The 21,726-nt window shown below is 36.0% G+C and overlaps 1 protein-coding gene across 1 annotated transcript in view; it reads left to right on the forward strand.

Moving 5' to 3' along the window:
• Positions 1-21,726, forward strand: part of EYS (eyes shut homolog) — a gene marked incomplete at its 5' end in the record, with an annotated part of 835,842 nt that overhangs the window by 289,646 nt on the left and 524,470 nt on the right. The window contains one exon of the mRNA XM_080615919.1: positions 9,718-9,839. Within this exon, the coding sequence (XP_080472045.1) occupies positions 9,718-9,839 (122 nt within the window). The remainder of the gene's footprint in view (positions 1-9,717; positions 9,840-21,726) is intronic.

The raw sequence follows: 21,726 nt of genomic DNA on the forward strand, positions 1-21,726 counted from the left end.
AACAATGCTGTTTAAGACCAAAATGACAGTGAGAACTAACTGGGTTTGGATATGAAAGCACTTTTAGTTCCAGGTATGTATTTAACATTAACAAGTGACAGGCCTCCCTGTTCATGGCAGGGAAAATGGGACAGCCTAGGAGAGTAGCTGGGTGGGTCAGGGTAAAAGTTCGTTACACAACGTCCCTGCCCTATGGATAGAGAAAGGCAATACGGTGCAGGAGGAGGAAGGGTGAGTCAGGGCAACACTCCCAGCGATGGGGGCAGATCACTTCCCCATCTCCATTAGAGCCCCAAAGCACTCCAAACTGCCTCCCACAGCAACTCTGCCAGCTTTATCCCTCTGTGACCACAGCTTCTGTCAGCCATAGGAACAGAAGGGGAAATACCCAGTGGTGACTGGCTGTTACTGCGTGGGTGCTCCCTGCTTGTCTCTCTGGAAGGGTCTCTGCAGGTTACCTAGTGCTGAGCCACTGTGCAATGTACAGTCGCCCTAAAGGGGTGTCAGTCAGTCAACAACTAAAATGCCATGCATTTTGGTTTTGGAGACAATGGCATAAACTTAATATCATAAAAAATCTAATGTTAATGAAGAAGGTTATGGTTAACTGTGGTTGATCTCATTTTGTCACAAAAAATCTGGGTTTCTCTTTTTTTTTTTTCTAAAGTTTTGCTTCTTTATGTTGTTAGATCAGATCATGGTCTCCCCGCTCCTGCCTTCTCCCATGATCATAATTTGTTCTGCATAGGCTCCTAGTTGCTATATGAAACCAGTTTCCTTTGTCCAGTTCAGAGGCTGTGTCAGCCTGTCTATGTCCACCACTAGATGGATTTTGAAACCCTGTTATTCTAGTCTATAGTAATTTTGGATTAGATTGAATTAAAATGTTTTCAAGTATGCATATTAATATATGGACTAGATTGCATAAAATTTGTTTACTACAGAATCATCTTTTCTTCCCTGATCCTTGTCTGTTAGTTGTGTAGCTGATTGGTTTTATGTCAACGGTATTTACCACAGGGCACAAGTTTGGCACTTTCAAAACTCACCTTTTTGTATTAGATGTGATAGAAGTAGCACATTAATTTGTAATGTGATTTATTATACTGAAATGCTCTATAAATTTAAAGTAGGGATGAGTGAAAGTTCAAAAGAGGAAAATTGACATCAAATATTTCTATGAAAGTCTGGGTGCTTTTAAGGATATTTAGGTTGAAGTATTTTCAGAACAGTCTGTTTCTTTAACTTTCCCTCACTTTTGAGCCTGAGGTTGGCAAAAGTGACACTTCGTGGTATTTGAACTGTACTGATGGAGTAATGGTTGTATGTTTAAGATCTAAATTTGAATCAGCTATTATATTAAGGTACCAGACAGCTTTGTTTTACAGAAAACAGTAGCTGTTCTACTGCTTTTTCATACTTAGTTAAAAAAGCTACTATTAACAACAACATCAGGCTTGAGATTCAGAAGCAAAGTGTTATTTCTGTCTCTCAGTATCCAAGACTATTCCTTTGGAATATCGCTGTTAACTCCCGTTGCTGTGCTGTTAGTTGAGGTCTAGGGGCAAAGTGAAAGCCCCAGACAAGGTTTTAGGTGAGTCAAGTTCCTTTCAGTATTTCTGCTCAACAGGAATGTGTTTATAGCGTAAAACTAGGTACACCGATAGGCTGATATTCAAATGTCTGTCACTAGCTGGACAAGTTATTTGGTTTCCTTTGCATAAGCATCTTAAGGCTGTTGTTTTTCATTAGTTTTCCTGTGCTACTCAGTACCTGTCACGTTAAAGGTGAATTGATTGACACATTTTGCAGTAAATTATCTAGGAAAGGAAGGAAAGAAAGGTATAAATAGAATAAGTGGCAGAGGTCAAGAAATAGAGATGAAAATTAATCACCAATTATGAATTATATAAGAGATCTCAAACTGACTTTGGTTTGTTGTCATGAAATTACTTCTAGTCTGGTTAGATTAGGCCCATACTTAAAATTACATTTCTAAAAACAGCAAAAAGATTCAAATCAAACCTTAGCTTTTCTCCAGAAATACTTCAATTTTCCTAATTTGCAGCAACAATTTTTAAACACTTTGACTGCCGCAGTTGTTTATTTTAATGATTATTCTTAAATGCTTTTAATGGTCTTTTAATGTTCATATTCGTTGTAGTGTCTCCCTTAGAATAACATTTTAAAACAAACAGAAAAATGTAAGATCACAGAGGCATGGTTTTGTTACTGAGTATTTTTCTTCTTTCTGCAAACCTAATACATAATATTTAATATTGGCTGTGCTCAAATGGAAAACCTGCATCAATATGAGTAAAACCCATGTTGTATGACTGTATGCTTCAGCATGTTACAGATGAATCACCACAAAGAAAATAAACCCAAACATGATTGCCGTTGGACTATGAGAATTATTATTTTTGAGTAGTGGTGGAAATAATTGATTAAATTCTAAAGGCACTGTCCAGCATTTATGTGCAATGAGAACATGAAATCTAAAATAATTAGAGGACAAGTCTGTTGCTAGCATTAGTCTTGATTTAATTCAGGAGCACTAAAATTTTAGCAAAGCGTTGTATATTTATAGATAGGTCACTTTAAAATTATCAATATCAAACGCAGAAATGATTATGAATTTATTAGCAAAGCTACCATTTTAAGAAATGATTGTGTATAAAAACATGCAGTACAAATAACTACTATTCCTAAGGATAATTTTCCTTGAGGCCACAAATTACAGTACTGTGCAGTTAGAGCGGTAAATATGCATCATGTCTAGATACCAGCCATATTTAAAGCTGATTCCTGCACTGAATGAAAATCTAAGCTTGTTTTTACTAGTGGCGTGCTACTGAAATAAGATCTAAATCGTACTTTTGCATGTATTTAGTAAATGCATCGAATGTACACAGATATAGAAATATTGCAGTGTAAGGTGAAACTCATTACAGCTCATCAAACTTTGCCCATATCAGGTATTTTAAGTATGCTTCCTCTTGCTAATTTAACTAATTCATTATTTAAAACGTTGGAGAGATAAGGAAATTAAAAATGTTCTTTGTTTCTCCTTTAAGCCTTGCTTAAAATTTAAATAAAAGAAACTGTTTTATCCTTGATATCAGACAATACATAATTTATAATAACTTTGAGTACAAAAGAATAAAAGTAGGTTTGGAAGGACGAATAAATGTACTGGTCAGCATTTCTAACATGTCAAACTATTTAGGGAAGGATATATAAATAAAAATAGAGAGTGGTGAAGCCTTTGAAAATCCATAGTGCTATCTCAATTTCTGTAAATAGCTAATGCTTAATATGAAGTTATTTCCTAGTAATTTGCTTTTTTTAGTGCTTAGTGCAAAAATCACATAGGCTTTGTAACTTACATAGCAAGAGTAAATTAGAAAAAAAATTAATAAACTAAAGCTGAAGAATATGGCAGCTAATGATTCTAATAATAAGCTTAGTAACTGATTTTGGTGACTTTTAAATAATGGTTTTATCAAAACCATTCAATTGTAGCACTGTTTAGAAATCAGACTGGAGCACCTCCCATATGAAGACAGGCTGAGAAAGTTGGGGCTGTTCAGCCTGGAGAAGAGAAGGCTGCGTGGAGACCTCATCGCAGCCTTCCAGTATCTGAAGGGGCCTATAAGGATGCTGGGGAGGAGCTTTTCATTAGGAACGGTAGTGATAGGACAAGCGATAAGGGGTTAAACTTAAACAGAGGAAGTTTAGATTGGATATAAGGAAGAAATTCTTTACTGAGAGGGTGGTGAGGCACTGGAATGGGTTGCCCAGGGAGGCTGTGAGTGCTCCATCCTTGGTGGTGTTCAAGGCCAGGTTGGATGAGGCCTTGGGTGGCATGGTTTAGTGTGAGGTGTCCTTGCCCATGGCAGGGGGGTTGGAACTAGATGATCTTAAGGTCCTTTCCAACCATAACTATTCTATGATTGTAATTTTTATGCATATCAGAATTTATGTTTCTTTTTTTTTCTTTTCACCATAGTCTTTCATGTCACAATTGTTCCTCCAATGAAAATTCATTATTCATAGTCATGTTGGCAAAATCATGGCAGTGTTTATTTGCCATGAGTTAGGGCTAGGCAGTGTGACTATCTCTTGCAGATTTATTAACAAATATTAGAGCAAGCCATGTATGCCTTTCAGACTACGAAAAACTGGGCCCATCACAGATTTTGTTCATGCCTCAGAAGCCAATTTTCTTTCACTTGTCAAACAATAGTGTTGATACATTTACTGTTCCTACATCTTGTAAAGATCAGGTAAATAATTCATTACAAGAAGACTGAAAGGTTGTGTAGCTGCTGGGACTTCACTGCATAGGTCTTGTTTTATTTTGTCTTTCTTTAGTAAAATTAAAGTAAGGGTTAAACTAGCTAAAAATTAACAGGTATCCTCTTTTTTGGTTGGGTTGTTTTGTTCTGGTTTTAATAAGCTTGCTTATTTAGGATATAAATGCAGACTTGCATAACAAAAATATTTTCATTATGAAAAATGGGAATAATCTAGTGTTAGTGAATATGTATGTTCTGTAAATGGTTAAATCAGTAACTTAAAAGTGAAGTTTTAAAGTAGCAACTCGGAAAAGACCCTTAAATTAACATAAAAGGCTGCATAAATAATGTTAGGAACTCAATATGGTTTAGAGCAATTACAAATATGATTTCACAGATGCTTACATTTTTATGTTCACATTTATTTCACAAGGTTAAATGAACTGCTGTTAGCACTAGCAAAATGAAGTTTGTGATGTAAAGTTTTCTGTAGAGGCAGAGATGCCATAATTTTCCAGGGGAAAAAAAATCTCAAAGTCAAACCTGGGTTTTTTTGCTGGAGTACATCTCCCATTATGTGCCAGTGATAAGTGGTGTTATGATCCACTTATGCTGTTTGGCCTTAATGGAAAAAGAGTTGCACCACAAGAAAAACAGTCTTGCAGAAGAACTTATAACACACAGAATAAAGGGAGATTTCTAAATTTCCATTTTTGTGTTTCTGCTTCCAAGGAGGATATCTTGTTGTCTTTCCTCTAGATGAAAAACTGTAATGCCACCTCCAAATGACCTAATTTCATAGTATCTTCAGAAATTAAATTACTTCCATTCAAGTTCTGCTCAGGATGTGGAAAAGTACCTGGAGTATATATCTGTATGGTATAAATTCTACTCAATCCACACCTGCGAAGTACAGGCTTAAAGATTTACTGGGTTCATAATTCAGACCCTTATTGTTGTGTGATGAACAAAAAAGTTGTAGTTTCTGCTTGCCAGATGTTCAGTTGCCATTTTCCAGTAAAGTAACATTGACTAGGGCTTAAGGAAATGATTAATTCTTCATTTACAGTGTTAGAGAAGGGAAAATATGCAAATTCTCTTAAATAACACTTTCTTACCACACACACAGAGTTAATTGAATAAAAACAAGCTAGTGTGCATTTATAGTTCTTGGTATGTATGCAGGAGATTTAAAAAAAATCCATTTTTAACCCCATGTATAGCTGGTGAAGGCTACTCTTCTTATATATACTGTGCTGTATATTGTAAAAGGGAAGGGTATGTACAAGGAACGACTATGATGTTATTTATTATGTTCTTTAGAAGACAAGCAAAAGATGATTTGGAGAAACTCAAAGCTACCATTTATTTTAATCTGTCTACAATTAATAGTCATATATAATTACCATAAATAAATAGAAAGAAGTACATGACTAGGTGTCCTGGGTTCAGCAGTAGCAGTCATTTTTCTCCTTCTTAGTAGCTGGTGCAGTGCTGTGTTTTTGACTTTCAGCCTGAGAACAATGCTGATAACACCGATGTTTTTAGTTGTTGCTAAGTAATGTTTACTCTGACCAAGGACTTTCTGAATCTCATGCTCAGGATGGGAAGGAGGGAGGAGGGGAAGCTGGGCGGAAGCAGAGACAAGACACCTGACCCAAACTAGACAAAAAGGTATTTCATACCACAGCACGTCATGCCCAGTATATAAACTGGGGGCAGTTACACAGAATGGCTAGATCACTGCTTGGGTTGGGCTGGGTATCGGATCAGTGGGTGGTGAGCTGTTGGATTTTTTTCCCTTGTTATTTCCCCCATCATTATTATTATTGGTGGTAGCAGTGGTGGTTTTGTGTTATACCTTAGTTACTGGACTGTTCTTATCTCAACCTGTGGGAATTAGATTCTTTTGATTCTCCTTCCCATCTCTCTGGGAGTGGGGGGAGGAAAGAGGAGGGAAGTAAGCGAGCGGCTGTATGGTTCTGGGTTGCCAGCTGGGCTTAAACCACAACAGTGAAAGATCAGATCTCTGGCTAAGAATGTTGAACAACATGTCTACAAAATGACGAAACTTGAGACATAAGGATAGACCTGTGGAAATATAAGCAGGGCTGGGCTTAAACCACAACACTAGGTGTCAAATCCTAGTCCTCCAGTCCCTAGCTTTATTCACTGCGTACTTGCCGCTACCTGGCTTCCCGTCATTTTATGTTGTTTGGAGTGTACTGTGCCTTGATTGACTGTCCCACAGACGACAGTCTCTCAGCCTTTCCTCATCTGAGAGATGTTGTTGGCCCTTCACTGGACTCTTTCCAGTATCTCCATCTCTGCGTTGTACCGGGTAGCCTAGAATTGACACAGGACTACAGGTGTGGCCTCTCCAAAGCTGAGTAGAGCAGCAGAATCACCTTACTCAACCTGTTGGCAGCCCTCCTAATGCAGCCTAAGATCGTACCCTTTTTTGCTGCAAGGGTGCGGTTTTGCCTCATGTCCAGCTTGGTGTCCACCAGGACCCCAAAGTCCTTCTCTGCAAAGTCTTACAGCTGTCAACACCTTTTTTATCTACCTATACTTATATGTCATTTATTGTAACATGGCACCTTCAGTTGCTGTAAATCTACTTAGAGGTGAAATAAGACATCTTTTTTTTTATGCATGATATACATATATGTGAGTAATATTTGTGCTTGCTCATGTCATGAGAAACCTGCAAAGTATAAAATTTCAGCAGTTGGTTGATAGATGGTTTTAGTGAGACCAGAAAAAATACTGCTGCTTTCTAAACAAAACTGTTGACAGCCTCCTTTCACATCTAATTTTATAATCCATTTCTATGTGAGTTTTTTGGAAGTAAGTCATTACTGCACATTCCTGGTTTATGTGGAAACCTAACCTGCCATTAGAACAGTTTTTAAGAGGTGTCTAAGAGTTACTTGTGGGTATGAATTAGTCGTCCCCATTTTGGCCTTTGTACCATTTTTTTTTTCCCCATTTTAACACTTGTTTTCATGGCACTGATAAAAATGCAGAGAATTCAGGAAATCTCAGAAAAATTTTTTTTAAAAATTGAGATATTTAATACGTAGTTTGGGTGTGTCTGTGATGTAATAGAAAACGTTTACATGTGGCCTAGTAATGTGATTTGTCTCAAATGTGTTTTCTTTTTTCTGTCCTTGGCACATTTCCCAGAAAATGATTTTCTCTTTCCATGTTTGTCTCTCAGTATTATATTTAAACAAATTTTTAACAAAATCTGTCTCCTTTATTAATCTTTGGTTTACTGTCACTTCAGATATTTCCCAGTTCTTGGACTTACGCTGCCAATTTTCTTCTCTCTTCATGAAGAATATTTTGCAGTTCTTGAACCTGAGTTCAGGAGTACAGAGCAGTAACAGTAAACTATCAATTAAGCTTTTCTGTTTTCTTTCTTTAACAGATGGAGTCTACAGGTCACAACACATAGTTAGTTGCATGGAATTGCCTTGCCTATGTAAACCACAAAGGATAAAATGTTACTTTCTTTTTTTTGACTAGAATATGTAGTTAACTCATCAGTATATACCAATCCTATCTTGAGGGCCCAACCTACTTTTACACAGTTATTTTTCTGTTATTTTGCTCTGTAAACAATTCACTGACATTTCATATTTGTCAAAATGGTCTACTTAACTCAGACATATACCCTTCAATTTTATTTTCTGACATTCAGAGTTTATCTCAGTGGTTTCAGAAAATCCATGTCACAGAAATAATGGGTGTGTCCCAAGAAACACAGCAACTGTGTTAGTCAACATGAGCACAAAACAAATCAAGTGCAATTGGGAAAGTACGAATCACAAATATGTGATGTACAAATGGGTTGATGAAAAATTTGATTTGACCAGCTGTAGCAGAATATACATGTAAATAATTTTACTTCAAGTACTGGAGTCAGTGGAGCTCTTTCACAATATCTGACACCTCAGGACAAGCAAGCTGACCTTGGCCTTAAATTATTAACTTCTTTTTCTTTTTTATTTTGTTATCTTTGTTCCAATAAGATACAGGAAAGTGTTAGAGGATCATGACAGGAAGTTCTGGGACAATTGCCCAATATGCATTTCCTTTAGAGTTCTGATCCTTAACTTATATTTTTAAACTGTATTAGGAAATAAAATATTTTTGCTGTTAATGTAGAAGTTCATAGCCCATATCTCCTTGGAATACAATGATCTCTGTTTCCAAAGTGCATATTCAGTAATAAAACAGCTGAAATGCAACAATATGATTTGCAGACTGCGAACACCTGTAGATGCCACAATGCTGGTGCATTTCACATTTGATCGCCATGCTATGGCAGTTCATTTACGTACTCAGCTTTTAAAAACACTAGTAACTTTTTTGCTGTCTATTAATGCCTTCCAGTTTACACGGATTTTAATAGGGTTTAAAATCTATCCTGAAGGCTGTTGCAATGTTTAGCCAGTAATGAAATAATTCACGTCAGTCATGCTTACCATTTAAAGTGTTTCCTAACTTTTAACAGAAAAAAACCTTGTTAGAAGCAAGCATGTCACAAAATGGAAGTGTTTGCATTTCTGGGCCTCTCTAGTTAATAATCAATTCAGCAGATGTTGACCTTTCTCTTTTTTTCTTTTTCTTTCTTTTTTCTCTCTTTTTTTTTTTTTTTTTTTGGTGGAACATAGGCAGGGAAAATATACTTTATGTTTTTTTGAGACTATGTGGAACACCCCTTTGCAGTTTTATGCAGTTTAATCAGTCAGAAATTTAGCACTCAACACCAGATCATTAATGTATGTAATACTATCACCATAGAACTACAAGATTTGCATTTATGCTATCTGAATTGATACCCTGTATAATACCTAATACACTGTATAGGAGACAGTATTTTTTATGCCATGAGTTGTTTAGTACTGCTTAATTAGGATACTGATGCACAATTTCGTATTATGGGTGTTAAACAAGTTGGATAGCTATATAATCCTAAGAATTTCCATAGTAAATTATTTTATATTGGGTTCTATTTGGACTGCATTCTGAACCTTACAACTCAGATGATTAGAAATATCTGTAGTTTAGGCATGTCTGTGTCATATCTAAGCAAAATATTTTTATATAAGAGGTGGTACCTTTTATTAGATAAAGCTTGGAGAGGGAAGGCAGAGATAGTAAAGGATTTGCAGGTACACAAGTTGGTTATTAAAAAAGGTAGCTAAAAAGTAGTGTTACATGCCTATGTTATCATAGTAGTAGGTCAAACTACTGATATATTTATGAAATTTTCAAGTTTTGGAATGGTGAAGTGCCTCTCAGGAGACAAAAATGCACCACAATCAATACTAATACCTGTTGTAATTATATTAAAATTACAAAAAAAAATAACAGATTGTTTGTTTTACTTAATACATTACAGAGATACCAATGTGTTTGTATGCCTGGATGGGAAGGAACATTCTGTGAAAACGAATCAAATGAATGTAATTCAGAGCCTTGTAAAAACAATGGCACCTGCATAGATCTTTTCAACAGCTATCGGTAAGTGTTGCATCTTCTCCCTATATGATTATGTTCAAGGAATGACAGACTTATGCATCCAGTTATACTTTTACTGCTCAGCTTTGGAATGGAATGTTATTACACAAATGAGCAAACAACTTATGTCATAGATAAACTGCTTTACTTTATGTTCATTTGTAGTCATCAGACATAATTAATTGTAGACGGAAAATTAAAAAAAATGCATCCATTCAAAACACTTAGCAAGTAATCTAACCTGGAGCTGTAATTTGTCAAAGAATATATAGAATCTTTTTCTATCATGTATGTCCTGTAAGCACAGGAGATACTTTAAAAGTAATGTGAGTGGAGGGTTGTACAATCTTAGGAAACGAGATTGTATCATTGCTGCCACCTTGTGGTTTAAAAGATAGGAAAATAGAAATTTAAAATTTACAGGCATGCTGGGAGAAAGCATGAGGATTTGACACTACAGTATTCATAACTTAAACCCCAGTTTTTATTTCATGCATGCATTTATGGTTTCAAAGTGATTCTTTTTTACTCTTATGAAGCTGAGGACTCCATAAACCATCTAGCAATCAGCTTCTGTTATTTGTATCCACGGTTTACCTATATTTAGATGTCAGGACTAGTTAAAGTCCTGTATCAGAACGTAAACCCTTAATAGACACTGATATAGCTGCACAAAGAACACAGTGTAATAACTGTACACAGTACAGAGTCTAGTTGTTGTGTCATGATTATATTCCTGATAATATAGACAATAGTCAGAAAGAAAACCTACCACAGCTGCAAACAGACACAATTCCTCACATAGCCAAACATAAATTCCGCTAAATTAAACAATGCATATAAACCATTTTTGCATTATTCTATGTTCAGGATTTAACTGAAATACTTTGAGTCATCCTAGGACTGCATAGGTATCTGTCCTATTTTGGCAAAATATTTTCAGAAATAATTTCAATCCAATAAAAGAAGAAGACTATTGAGGCTGAGAAAATCTGTTAAAACATTTTAAGTTGATTTTTCTTTGTGGGGGGGGAGGGTTAAGTGGGTTGGGACATGCTTTTTGTAATTGTAATTATTTTTTGTAAGGTTTGTAGGGTTTTTTATATTCTACTAACAAAAATTAATTTTATAGTTGTGTACTGTTTATGTGTGATAAGCTAGTTGAATTCTTACATGATAAAGTAGATTATATAGGCAAATGTACAGTTTCACCATCCTCAAGGACAGTTTGATGTGCAAGAATATTTTACAACTATGTGTCATTACCTGCCATTATATTATACCTATTATTTTCAGTCTCTGGAGTGTTATATATATTGCAGAAGGTAACATAACTACTGCTGTCTTTATTCATACCTAGCTGTCGTGATTTAAACCCAGCCACACAACTCGTTCACTCACTCCTCCCCTTCCTCCCCCCACTCCTGGAGGGACGGGGAGGAGAATCAGAGGAATGTAACTCCCACAGGTTGAGATAAGAACAGTTTATTAAGTAAAGTATAACACAAATCAATACTGCTACCACCAATAATAATAATGATACAGGAAATAACAAGGGAAGAGAACACAACACCTCACAACCCATCAACCAATACCTCACCCCACCCAGCAGTGAACTAACCATTCCGGGTAACTCTGTTATATTCTGGGCATAACGTGCTGTGGTATGGAATACCTCTTTGGCTAGTTTGGGTCAGGTGTCCTGTCTCTGCTTCCTACTGGCTTCTTGTGCCCCTCCTCCCTGGCAGAGCATGAGGCTCAGAAAGTCCTTGGTTAGACTAAACATTCTGACCAGCAACTGAAAACATCTGTTTTATCAGCGCTGTTCCCAGGCCAAAAGTCAAAAACACAGTGCTGCACCAGCTACTAAGAAGGAGCAAAATGACTGCTACTGCTGAACACAGGACACTAGGCCAACTACGTGCGAGCAAATCCAAGGACTTCTTATTGTTTGATGAGAAAAAAGGTGCTCATAAAGTACTTTTTCTGGCTTTGGCAAATACTGAACTGTTACAGAAAATGTTTACAAGAGAATCAATTTGAACTGCAAGCACCACAAGTCTAAGACTTGGCAACAACAAGGAAAATGAGTCTAGAAACATGATTTTTTTGTAACATCTAAAGCAATTTAATTTCAATCATTAGAGTTGTCCTAGTTTATACTCTCAGATATTAAAAGGCATTCTAATTTTTTTCACAATTACTTAATGTAAAAAAAAGTGTGATTTCTATTGCATTTTTTAACATTTTTCTCTTTAAAACAATAATGACAAAACCAAGTGTTCATCTCATAGTAACTAAGTAGTGGCAGTGCCTAGTACCAGATCCTGGGGATATCCAGCCATATCTTTAAAATTAAGTCTTTAAAACAGGATAACAGGATTCTAACTGCTTGATAGAAAAAGATCATTGGCATTCTTGAGATGTGCCTAGGTATTGTGTTGGACAAGCCCTAGCTGCTCTGACCAAAGTTAGATCAGAAACTGCTTTGGAATTGTAACAGTGATAGACAATGCAGCTGCCTTCCTGGCCGAGTTCTGTCACTGTTTATTTTCCTGGTGTAAGTTTAGTTGCTGGACATGATACTCAGAATTTTCTGAAATTCTGTGAAGTTGGCCACACCATCACTAGTACCTGATGTTACTTCTAATTTAAACTGATGTAAAGGATAGATAACATAGCTTTCTTTCATGCCTTTGATAACAGTCATTAGTTTACTTGCTTTTAAGTATTTCCAAATCCACCTGAAAAATTTTTGAAAAATTAAGTAATTTAGTGTGCAACAGCATAAAAAATAGATTTTTGTATAGAAAAAGAAGGAAAAAAATATAATACAAAGGAAATATTTTTGTAGCAAGTTTCAGATCTGTAATAATGAGAATAATAGTAGAAACCATAAAATCATAGAATAGTTAGAGTTGGAAAGGACCTTAACATCATCTAGTTCCAAGACCCCATAACTACTAACTAAAAAATTCTCTTTTATATTCATTTATTTATATGATGCTATTTATTTTTTAACCTTGATCTGCAAACTTGCTGCCAAAATTGAAGGATCAACAAGTATGCCAGAACTGAATGCTTTCTTGCATGTATTCCATCATACAAAAATAAATCACACATTGACAGCGGGGAAAAAAATCAAAGCTTTCTCAGTTGTACGCTTTTATTTTAAGGAATGAGAATAAGAAATTTAGAATAAGATACTGAATCAAAAGTTAATCTTGAATTGTTAAATATGAATAATTTGCTATGTCATTCCTGTTTCATTCCTGTTTACTTTTGTTCAGGCTGATAAACTAAGGAATTTGTTTTTCTCCTTTCTCATTTTTCAGTTTAGCACTTGGCACAGCAAAGTCAGTAATTTCGAATAGTTTTATGCATATATTTCCAGTATCCTTTGAACCTCACTCTAATTCTCATGACAGCATAATCTCTCAAATTATGTCTCTGAACATTTACAGACAGATGCATCTATTATGCTAAATTCCCTAGTTCTTCTCTATCCTATTGTATCATCTCTCCTGATACTTTTGAGTACTTTTGCCCTAATAACATCAAGCCCTAATTAAAGCCCTTGTGTCTCCTTTGTTTTTACCAGCTCATAGAGAAACTTTAAGTGAAAACTCTCTTCAAATCTTCTTGCAAAATAGTAGGCAACATAGTTTTATGGATGAACCAGTGCTTCTAATGGTATGGAATAGTTTTGGACTTGGCTGTAATCGTTATGACATTAAAACTTGGAGAATTAACCAAGTGTCTTTCCAAAGTACTCAGTTCTTCCTGTGTATTCACATTAAATCCCACAGATTCATGCCACTTGCCATTTTGTCAGTATTTGTTGAAATGATGTGTTGTTGCTGCTTTTCTTTTTATAATATATCAGTGGACTTCTCTATACTAATCAGAAAATTGTACTTTCTGGAGTATATTTCGTTATGCCATCTATTGATCTTGTAGTCTTTATAACAGGTTTAGTGTTTACTTAAGAAAAGTTATCCTTTGTCAGTGGCTGAATAAGATACTATTTTACAATCTCTGTGGAAACTGAAGTCCAGTTCTATTTTTATACCTGTAGTTTATCCTTTTTCCTCTTTAATGGTTCTTTTCTAGCATTTTCCTTTTTTTTTTAAAAAAAAAAAAAAGTAAAAAAAATTAGAGAATAGTTATCCTTACAGTATCTTGATTCACTGACTGGGACTCATGCTGACCGTGTCAGTCAGTCTAATAGTGCTGGTCCTTAGCACCAGAGCTCTATCCAAAATCTCGACTGGCTAACTTTACTATATACATTCTTTTCATTGTAACTTAGTTAAATATAAGTTTGTTGTAAATTAATATGTAGATGAATGTATCAGTTAGGAAATGGGTGATCTCTCTGATGGGAATATTTAAAAAGACTGCCAAATTATTCAACTTCCAAACTTCAGAATTACTCTACTGGATTGCTGATACTCATTAACACTACACATTGCCAAAGGTTAAATCTTAATTGCTGTTAATCATTATCATTGCATGTATAACACCATTAGCCCTTACCCTTATTAACTTTAAAAATAACATTGTTTCTATTTATATATGTATATTTATCATGTTTATATAATCTTGCAATGCTGTGGAACTGATGCTGTTTAGTTAGCACTGCTAGCTGTGACTGTTGATGGCTCTTAGCTGCTGAGGTCAAGGTAGTGAGTGACAGAAGCAGGAACCACAGTGGCCTCTCTTCTTTCCCTAACTTTCCTCATTGGTCATCAATGTTTTATGCTTCATGCCTCCTCTCTGAAAGAAAACCGTAATCTTATATGCCTTTGAGATCTTACTTTTTGAATAAAAAAAGGGGACCCCTTCTTTGTTTCACCTACTTACTTTTGCAGAGACAGGTGTCTTTCCTGCCTGGGTATGCTTATCCTTTAGATTTTAATTCTGGCAATTTTCTTACACCTTGTGCAGCTATATCACAGATCTCCATTTGCCTTTTCACAATTACAGATAATATTTACATATTTAAGCCTAGTTGTGTTACAAAATTCTGTAAGTTGTGTTACAGTAGTATGAAATACTTATTTTTTCTAGTTATGCTATTTTAGCGTGCTTATGTCTGGGACAAGTATTACGTACAGTTCCTTTAGCCTGCTTCTAAGCATCTGTTTTTTGGGTGCAGTGGTCCTTTTCTTTGGCTACATATGATACAGATCTGATTTTTGTCTAACATTATGACTGTTTACACATGGGTACTCAGTAAAAAAATGTAGCTGGTTTTGTAATCTTTTTATATGACTCTAATTCTAGGAGCTAGCTTTTTCTTTTCAGATTTGACTCTAAAACACTTCTTTCCCAATAACTTCTGCAAAGACAAATGACAAAAGTTGGTAAATGCCAATGTCACCTTTAAATCTGAGGCTTAAGTTCCTTAAGCACTTGTGAGAAATTACTGATAATGTGCAAAAATGTTGTCTGTTTAAATGCTCTTTATTTAAACTCTTATGTTGCTTATTCTGTCCTGTAAGAGGCCCTGGTTTTCCCATCTCCCTTTAGACTCTGAATTGTATTTAGAAGAAAGTCTTTTGAGTCATTTCAGACTGTGCTAGTCTTTCTTAGCAACACTTCTTCAATTAATAACTATGCCCCAATCACCTTTCTTCGTCTTTACTTAGATAATAATTTATGTTAGCTGACAATTTGGGTAACTATACTGTCAACCAGAGTCAGACTTATTTTATCTCTTTCCTGTTATTTTCACAGTCAATTCCCAAATACATCTTGCCCTGTAGCCCCCCTCTTTGCTTCTTAGCATTTGAAACCATGTCTTCTTTTCAGAATAAAAAAATAGTTTTTCATTAGTGTAACTGTCATCTACCTGTGCTGAGTTCTTGAAAAAGGACTAGTCTTATGTCATTAGAATGTATTCAGTGTTAGGCATACCATAATCCTTAGTCATATTACTGTTACAGAGAAGAAGCATAGAGTTTTGCTCTTTTTTTCCCACATCTGGGGAGGATTTGCACAGTTTTAACTGTGCTTTAGGAAAGCACAATTAAAATCAGCCTCTGTGTTTTCTCTGAACTATGCAAGAATTGTTTTTTGCTAAGTTTTATAAGCTGGTGATTTGGAAATTAGGGATGGGTGAATATTTGAAAGATCTATGAGTAAAAGCATGCATATTTATGCAGTATATTTTTAAGATACGTTTATTTCTAAATGAATGGCTTTTAAACTATCATGGAATTCAAAAGAAAATTTTGATATGATTATAATTTAAACGTTGAGTTCAGTCTGCCTTCTGTTTTTACTGACACTCCTTTAAACTACTTTAAACTACTTCTATACTCTTTCTTGCTTTTTCTCCCCCAGAAGCAAGAAACAGCTTTTCCCACAGATGGGGATCAGCTTGGCATTTAATGGTCCCAGATGCCAAACTCTGGAACATGTTTTTTACAAGCATCTGGCTTCTTAGCTGGCATTTCTTCAGGGTTCTTTGGCCAGCTCTTCCTGTCTTGCTGCAGAGATGTTTCCCAAAACATTTGTTGGTTGTACTTCTGACTTATCTTTAGTCCTGACTTGTTGGGGTTTTTCTCATCTTACTACCAAGTTATGTATTCACCTCTTACTGAAAATCATCTTTAAAGGATTCATATGGCCAGTCAGGAGATTTACTAATGAATTAGCTAAAGAAATTTATAAAAGCAACAACAAGTGTTCCCTCCAAAGATAACAAGTGTTTTATAATTTTGTCTCTGTTAATACTGCAAAGAACCAGAAATGTGTAGAATGCTGCTTGTTATACTGCAGTATGTGAATTCAGCTTTAGGGTTTTCATTGCCTGAGGCAAACAACAAAATAGCGCTGTGCCATCTCAGTAGCATTTACTTAAAAGTTTCTGACATTCTGCACCCCTTAGGGCATATTTTGGACATTATTCAACAGTTTTATGAAAGTACTATGGCATTTTTATTCAAAATCCCAATGAAACATAAAATTTAAAAGGATGCACAGTAGGTACCTGGAAAATACCTCCTCCACCCCAAACAGATCATCAAGTTTTCCTTCCTGAACAGTAGAATTGGTCCTGATTGTTTGACATATTTTAAGTAAATGTTTTAGAATATTTTTCATCACAGACACTCAAAAAGATATGAAAATAATCATCTGATCAACTCACAGGTTAAATGGAGGGAGTACAAAACAGTTTCTAAAATTATGAGGTACCTGAGGCATAGCTTTGAGAGTGCCTGAAATGTGATACAAAAGTTATCCAAATTTATCAGTGCTGTAGGGCAGTTAAACACTTTCAGTGTAAATAATGTTAAGTATATAAGCACAGCTAACAGAGACAGCTAACAGATGAAGCAGTTTACACATCAGTTTCTGGGCTGATTTTCTGGGAACTATTTCTGGGGTCATAAGAGGACTGCTGTGAACTCTTTGAGGAGCTTCAAGGTGCCTGCTGCTCCTGTGGAGGGATAGCTACAGAAGGCTGTGACTGCTAGCAAGCCGTAGCAGTTTCCCACAAGCTTTGTTGTCAGCTTTTCTTGATTGATCTTGATTGATGGAAACTTTGAGCTGTTTATTTCCAGCTGACTCCTCATTAGTCCAGCATCCTTTCAGCAAATGCTGGAAAGAATATGTAACTACCAAGCCTAGAGCACAGTCAACACAGGCACTAGTGTAGAAAGGGGCCAGAAACTGTTGAGTATGCTGTGTACTTAGGTAGTGAGGCGCTACAGGACACTATTCCTTAGCAGCCAGATCAGCAACTACCTCAGCATATTAGAGACCTCAAACTGGATTGAGGTCCTCAGGGGGAAGGTAGCTCTGCAGGCATGGTGCTGCAGACATGTCTAGGGATACTTGCTGAGCCTAGGACCAGAAGTTACAGTGTCCTTGCCTGCGGGAAGTACTTGTGTGCTGGAGAAGGATCAGTGCTGCTGAGTAAATGAGTTGCAGGAGGTAGTAATCAGACTACGCAGCTTGAGAGATGATGAGAACAGTATTATATTCTCCAAGACTCTACAGATAAAAGAACCTGAGCTCTTAACCATAGTGAAAGAGGACCAGCAAATGTCTATGCTTAGAAGGCTTGTAAGTGGAGACTCCAGTGATGATGAAGGCTGGAAGACTGTGATATGGACAGCACAACGGGGGCTCCTGTCCTACATGCAGGAGCCTCTGCAACTACAGAGTTGATTCAGGAAGCTGGTAGCAAAGGGACCAGAAGTTCTGTCCAGCTGATTCAGCTGAACCTGAGCCATGAGGCAGCACTGAGAGACAAGGAGTGAGTGTACTAGAAGATTCCCTGCTGCAGGATCTTGATAGGATGTATCATGAGTCCTGAGGGAACTTGCAAGGCCACTCTTGATTATCTTTAAAAGGTCTTGGTGACTGGAAGAGATTCATGAGGACTGGAGGAAAGACAGAAACTGAAAATATGTCAGAGAATGAAATGGAAAAGTGCAGAAAAAAGAAGGGTGGAAACAGAAAATATTGCTGATATCTTCATGAAAGGCAAGAAGGAGAATCTGTGAAACTGTGGATCAGTCAGCCGCACTCTCGTGCCTGGGAAGGTGATGGAGCAAATAATCCTTGAAACCATTTCCACACACGTGATGGAAAAGAAGGTGATGCAGAGCATAGGTTTATAAAAAGAAAATTATGCTTGATAATAGTGTTCAATGAGATGACTGGCTTGAAGTGGGAGAGCTGTGGGTGTTGTTTATCTTGACTTTAGACACTAGTATCGTAGACAAAACTGACTGCACAGCCAGGCACAAAGACCAAATGGTCAGTCAGTGGTGATGTACCCACAAGGCAAATAAGGCAGAAAAGAGCTGGGATTATTCAGCCTGGAGAAGGGAAGGCTGGGTAAGATCAAAGAGTCTAATACTGGGGAAGAGGGCAGTGGGACAGGGAGAAGGCACAGATAAAGAAGACAGCCAGACTCTTTTCAGACGTGCCCAGTCAAAGGACAAGAGGCAATAGGCACAAACTGAAATACGTGGAAGTCCATTTAAATGTGAGACTTTTTTTTTTTTTTTTTTTTTTACTGTTAGGGTGACTGAACCCTGGAACAGGTTGCTCAGAAAGATTATGGAGTCTCATCCTTGGAGACAGCCAAAACACAACTGGACAAAGTCCTGGGCAGCCTGCTGTAGTTGAGCTGCTGTGAGCAGGAGCGTTGAACTAGATGATTTCCCGAGGTCCCTTCCAGCCTCAGTGATGTTTTGTCTTTCTATTTATATATATTATATTATATTATATTATATTATATTATATTATATTATATTAATTATATTACCATCAGATTTTTTTTTTTTCTGTCTATATGCATAGATCCCTCAAACTTTGGGTCTAAGTAGGTGATGTTGACAGTATAATTGAAGAAAAGTGTACATGAACATATGCACCAGTTACTCTGCACTTCAAATCTCTTTTAGCTTTGGTCTACTCCTATGTTTAATGTATATAAATTGCATACAATTTTATATTTGCAGTTTTTCAGTTCAGGTATATATTTTGGGATTCTGACATTTTTAAATAGCAAGTTTCATATATGCCCAAAGCCTAAGATAATTATTATCCATATAATTATTATAGTTAGGAGTAATAAAATAATAGAGGACTATATACATAAAACTGGTGGTATTAATACAACAGTTTCTGGTCATGATTTGCATGGAAACATTTAAAAGGCAAATATGAAGGAAAGGGCTAAAAAAGAAAGATTGAGCTGTGCCTCTGTAGCATTTAATTTCTCCTTTGGTGGCTGAAGTGAGAATGCAGAAAAAAAACTGTGAATGTAAACTTCCACTTCATTTGGCATAATTTGTAACAGATTTGATAGAGAAATAGTGAGTCTTATCAATTCTTATTCCTGCAGTGATGGGGTGTGGAGAATGAGCAAACTGAGTATCCTTTCCTTTCTGAGGAAAAGCCTTAGGTACCTCTTATATTTCCTCAGACCTAAGCTCCCTGACTTTAAGGTCACTGCTGAAGAGAAAATGTACAGAGAAGTGGATGCATACAATTGGAAAGGTACTAGGAGTGAGACCCAGAGGAGAAATCTGCTAGGACCAATTTTAAAACTGTACAAGCACACACTGAGCAGTATGAAGTGTGTATGAACAGGTGAATTCAGTACAAAAATTCTGGTACAAAATTATTTTGCATCTAATGGTGAAGAAAGATTAAAAATAGCACTAGTAAAGTATTTTTGCAGAGATGGAAGAATTGACTCTGCAGGAGTTTGCCAAAAGTGGGTTAAAAAACTGTATGGAGCTGCTTTTTAAAAATGAAACTGTTCAACAAATTAATTCAGAATTTGGTAAAGGCATTGAGGTGAAGGAAGCAGAAGTTTGGAAAAACTATTGGGACCATCTTCGAATACTCTTGTTGGGGTTTGAAGATAAGATGGTGGTGCATTAGAAGGCAGGTATATGAGGTAAAGTGCTGAATGAAAGAGTGAATATATCTTAAGGAGAAGTGTGTGAGAGAGAGGAAGCTGGTGATCATGAGGAGATTTGGTCTAGTAAATAAAAATAGAACAAAACATGCCCCATTGCCTTCAATGCGAATGACAACAGGTAGCATTGTTTGATTTTTTTTTTTTTTTTTTTTTTTGCCATAACCTATTTTGGTTACTTCAAAGTGAGTATGTAACTTCTAATATTTGGCACTTTTCTGCATATCAGAATCTGATGGAAGTTCTCATCATGTTATATAGCAATGATATTAAAATTGAAATTCAACGACGTCTTATGTAGCTACAGTTCTGGGCAATAACAAAAATGCTGCCACCACTAAGTATTTTTTGCAGGGGCTGTGTGTGTAAGAATTAAAACTACAATGGATAGAAATAAGATAGGCAATGAAGAGAAGAACAGCTGAAAATGTTTTCAAGACAGACTTCACTAACTCATTATTTCTAATCCAAATCTATTACAATGTTTCTGTTGCTGATGATTCATAATAGACTCCATTTTGCTTGTTCTTTTTCAGTCATTTAACAGTTCCCTAAAAGCATATTCACTTTTTTAATTCTGGAAATCTTAGTAAAATACAAGGTTTAAACAAACAAACAAAAAATGTAGCTGACACTTTAAAAATGGCTCATTAGAAATGAATGAGAAAACCATCTGTCATTGTTAGCTGTAGATTAGATATTTCATGCATCAGCAGTGTCTAATAGATGCACGAAGGAACAAAATTTAGAAAGGATTATGGGCATTGCTGCTGACATTATATCCTGTTGAACCATGGAGAATGGGTAATAAACAGTTCCACATAAAAGGATAGGACATTCTCTTTACTATAAAATCTGTATATTTTTTTCACTTGATTTAAAAAATCATTAGCAAAACCTATGTTTCACTTGTTTAAACAGATTTCATAGGTTTTACCTACCCTCTTAGAGCAATTCTAAAGTGGTTCAGGGTCAAAATTTTTGTAAATTAATTGTCTCAGTTTTAATGCCAAAATGTTATCTGTGTGTATTTTGCACTGAAATAACATTCCAGCCAAAACAAAAGCAAAGTTTCAACTTCAGTTTGAGGCATTTTCTTTTGAAGCAAACAATAGCAGTCACAATTCGCCTAAGAACAACCAGCAAGACTACTTTGCAGGCAGCATTTTCTCTGCTTTGGGAGATGATAGGGAGAAAATTAATCCTGACTATGTATTTAATTGTAGTGTAGATGAATACATTTTAGTTATGTCAAGCAGTTCAGTAGTGAAATACTATCTATCCCATCAGTGGTGCTCACATACATTAGATGAGTAGATTGTATTACCATTGTTAGGTTACTGGGGTGATGAAGGTAACATGTGAAGAAGAATTCTGCATGACTATTAACAGAATAGAGTAAAATCTAGTATTTGTGAAAGTGGCAGAATGTGG

This window comes from Psittacula echo (assembly GCF_963264785.1).
Source record: "Psittacula echo genome assembly, chromosome: 4".
NCBI lineage: Eukaryota > Metazoa > Chordata > Aves > Psittaciformes > Psittacidae > Psittacula > Psittacula echo.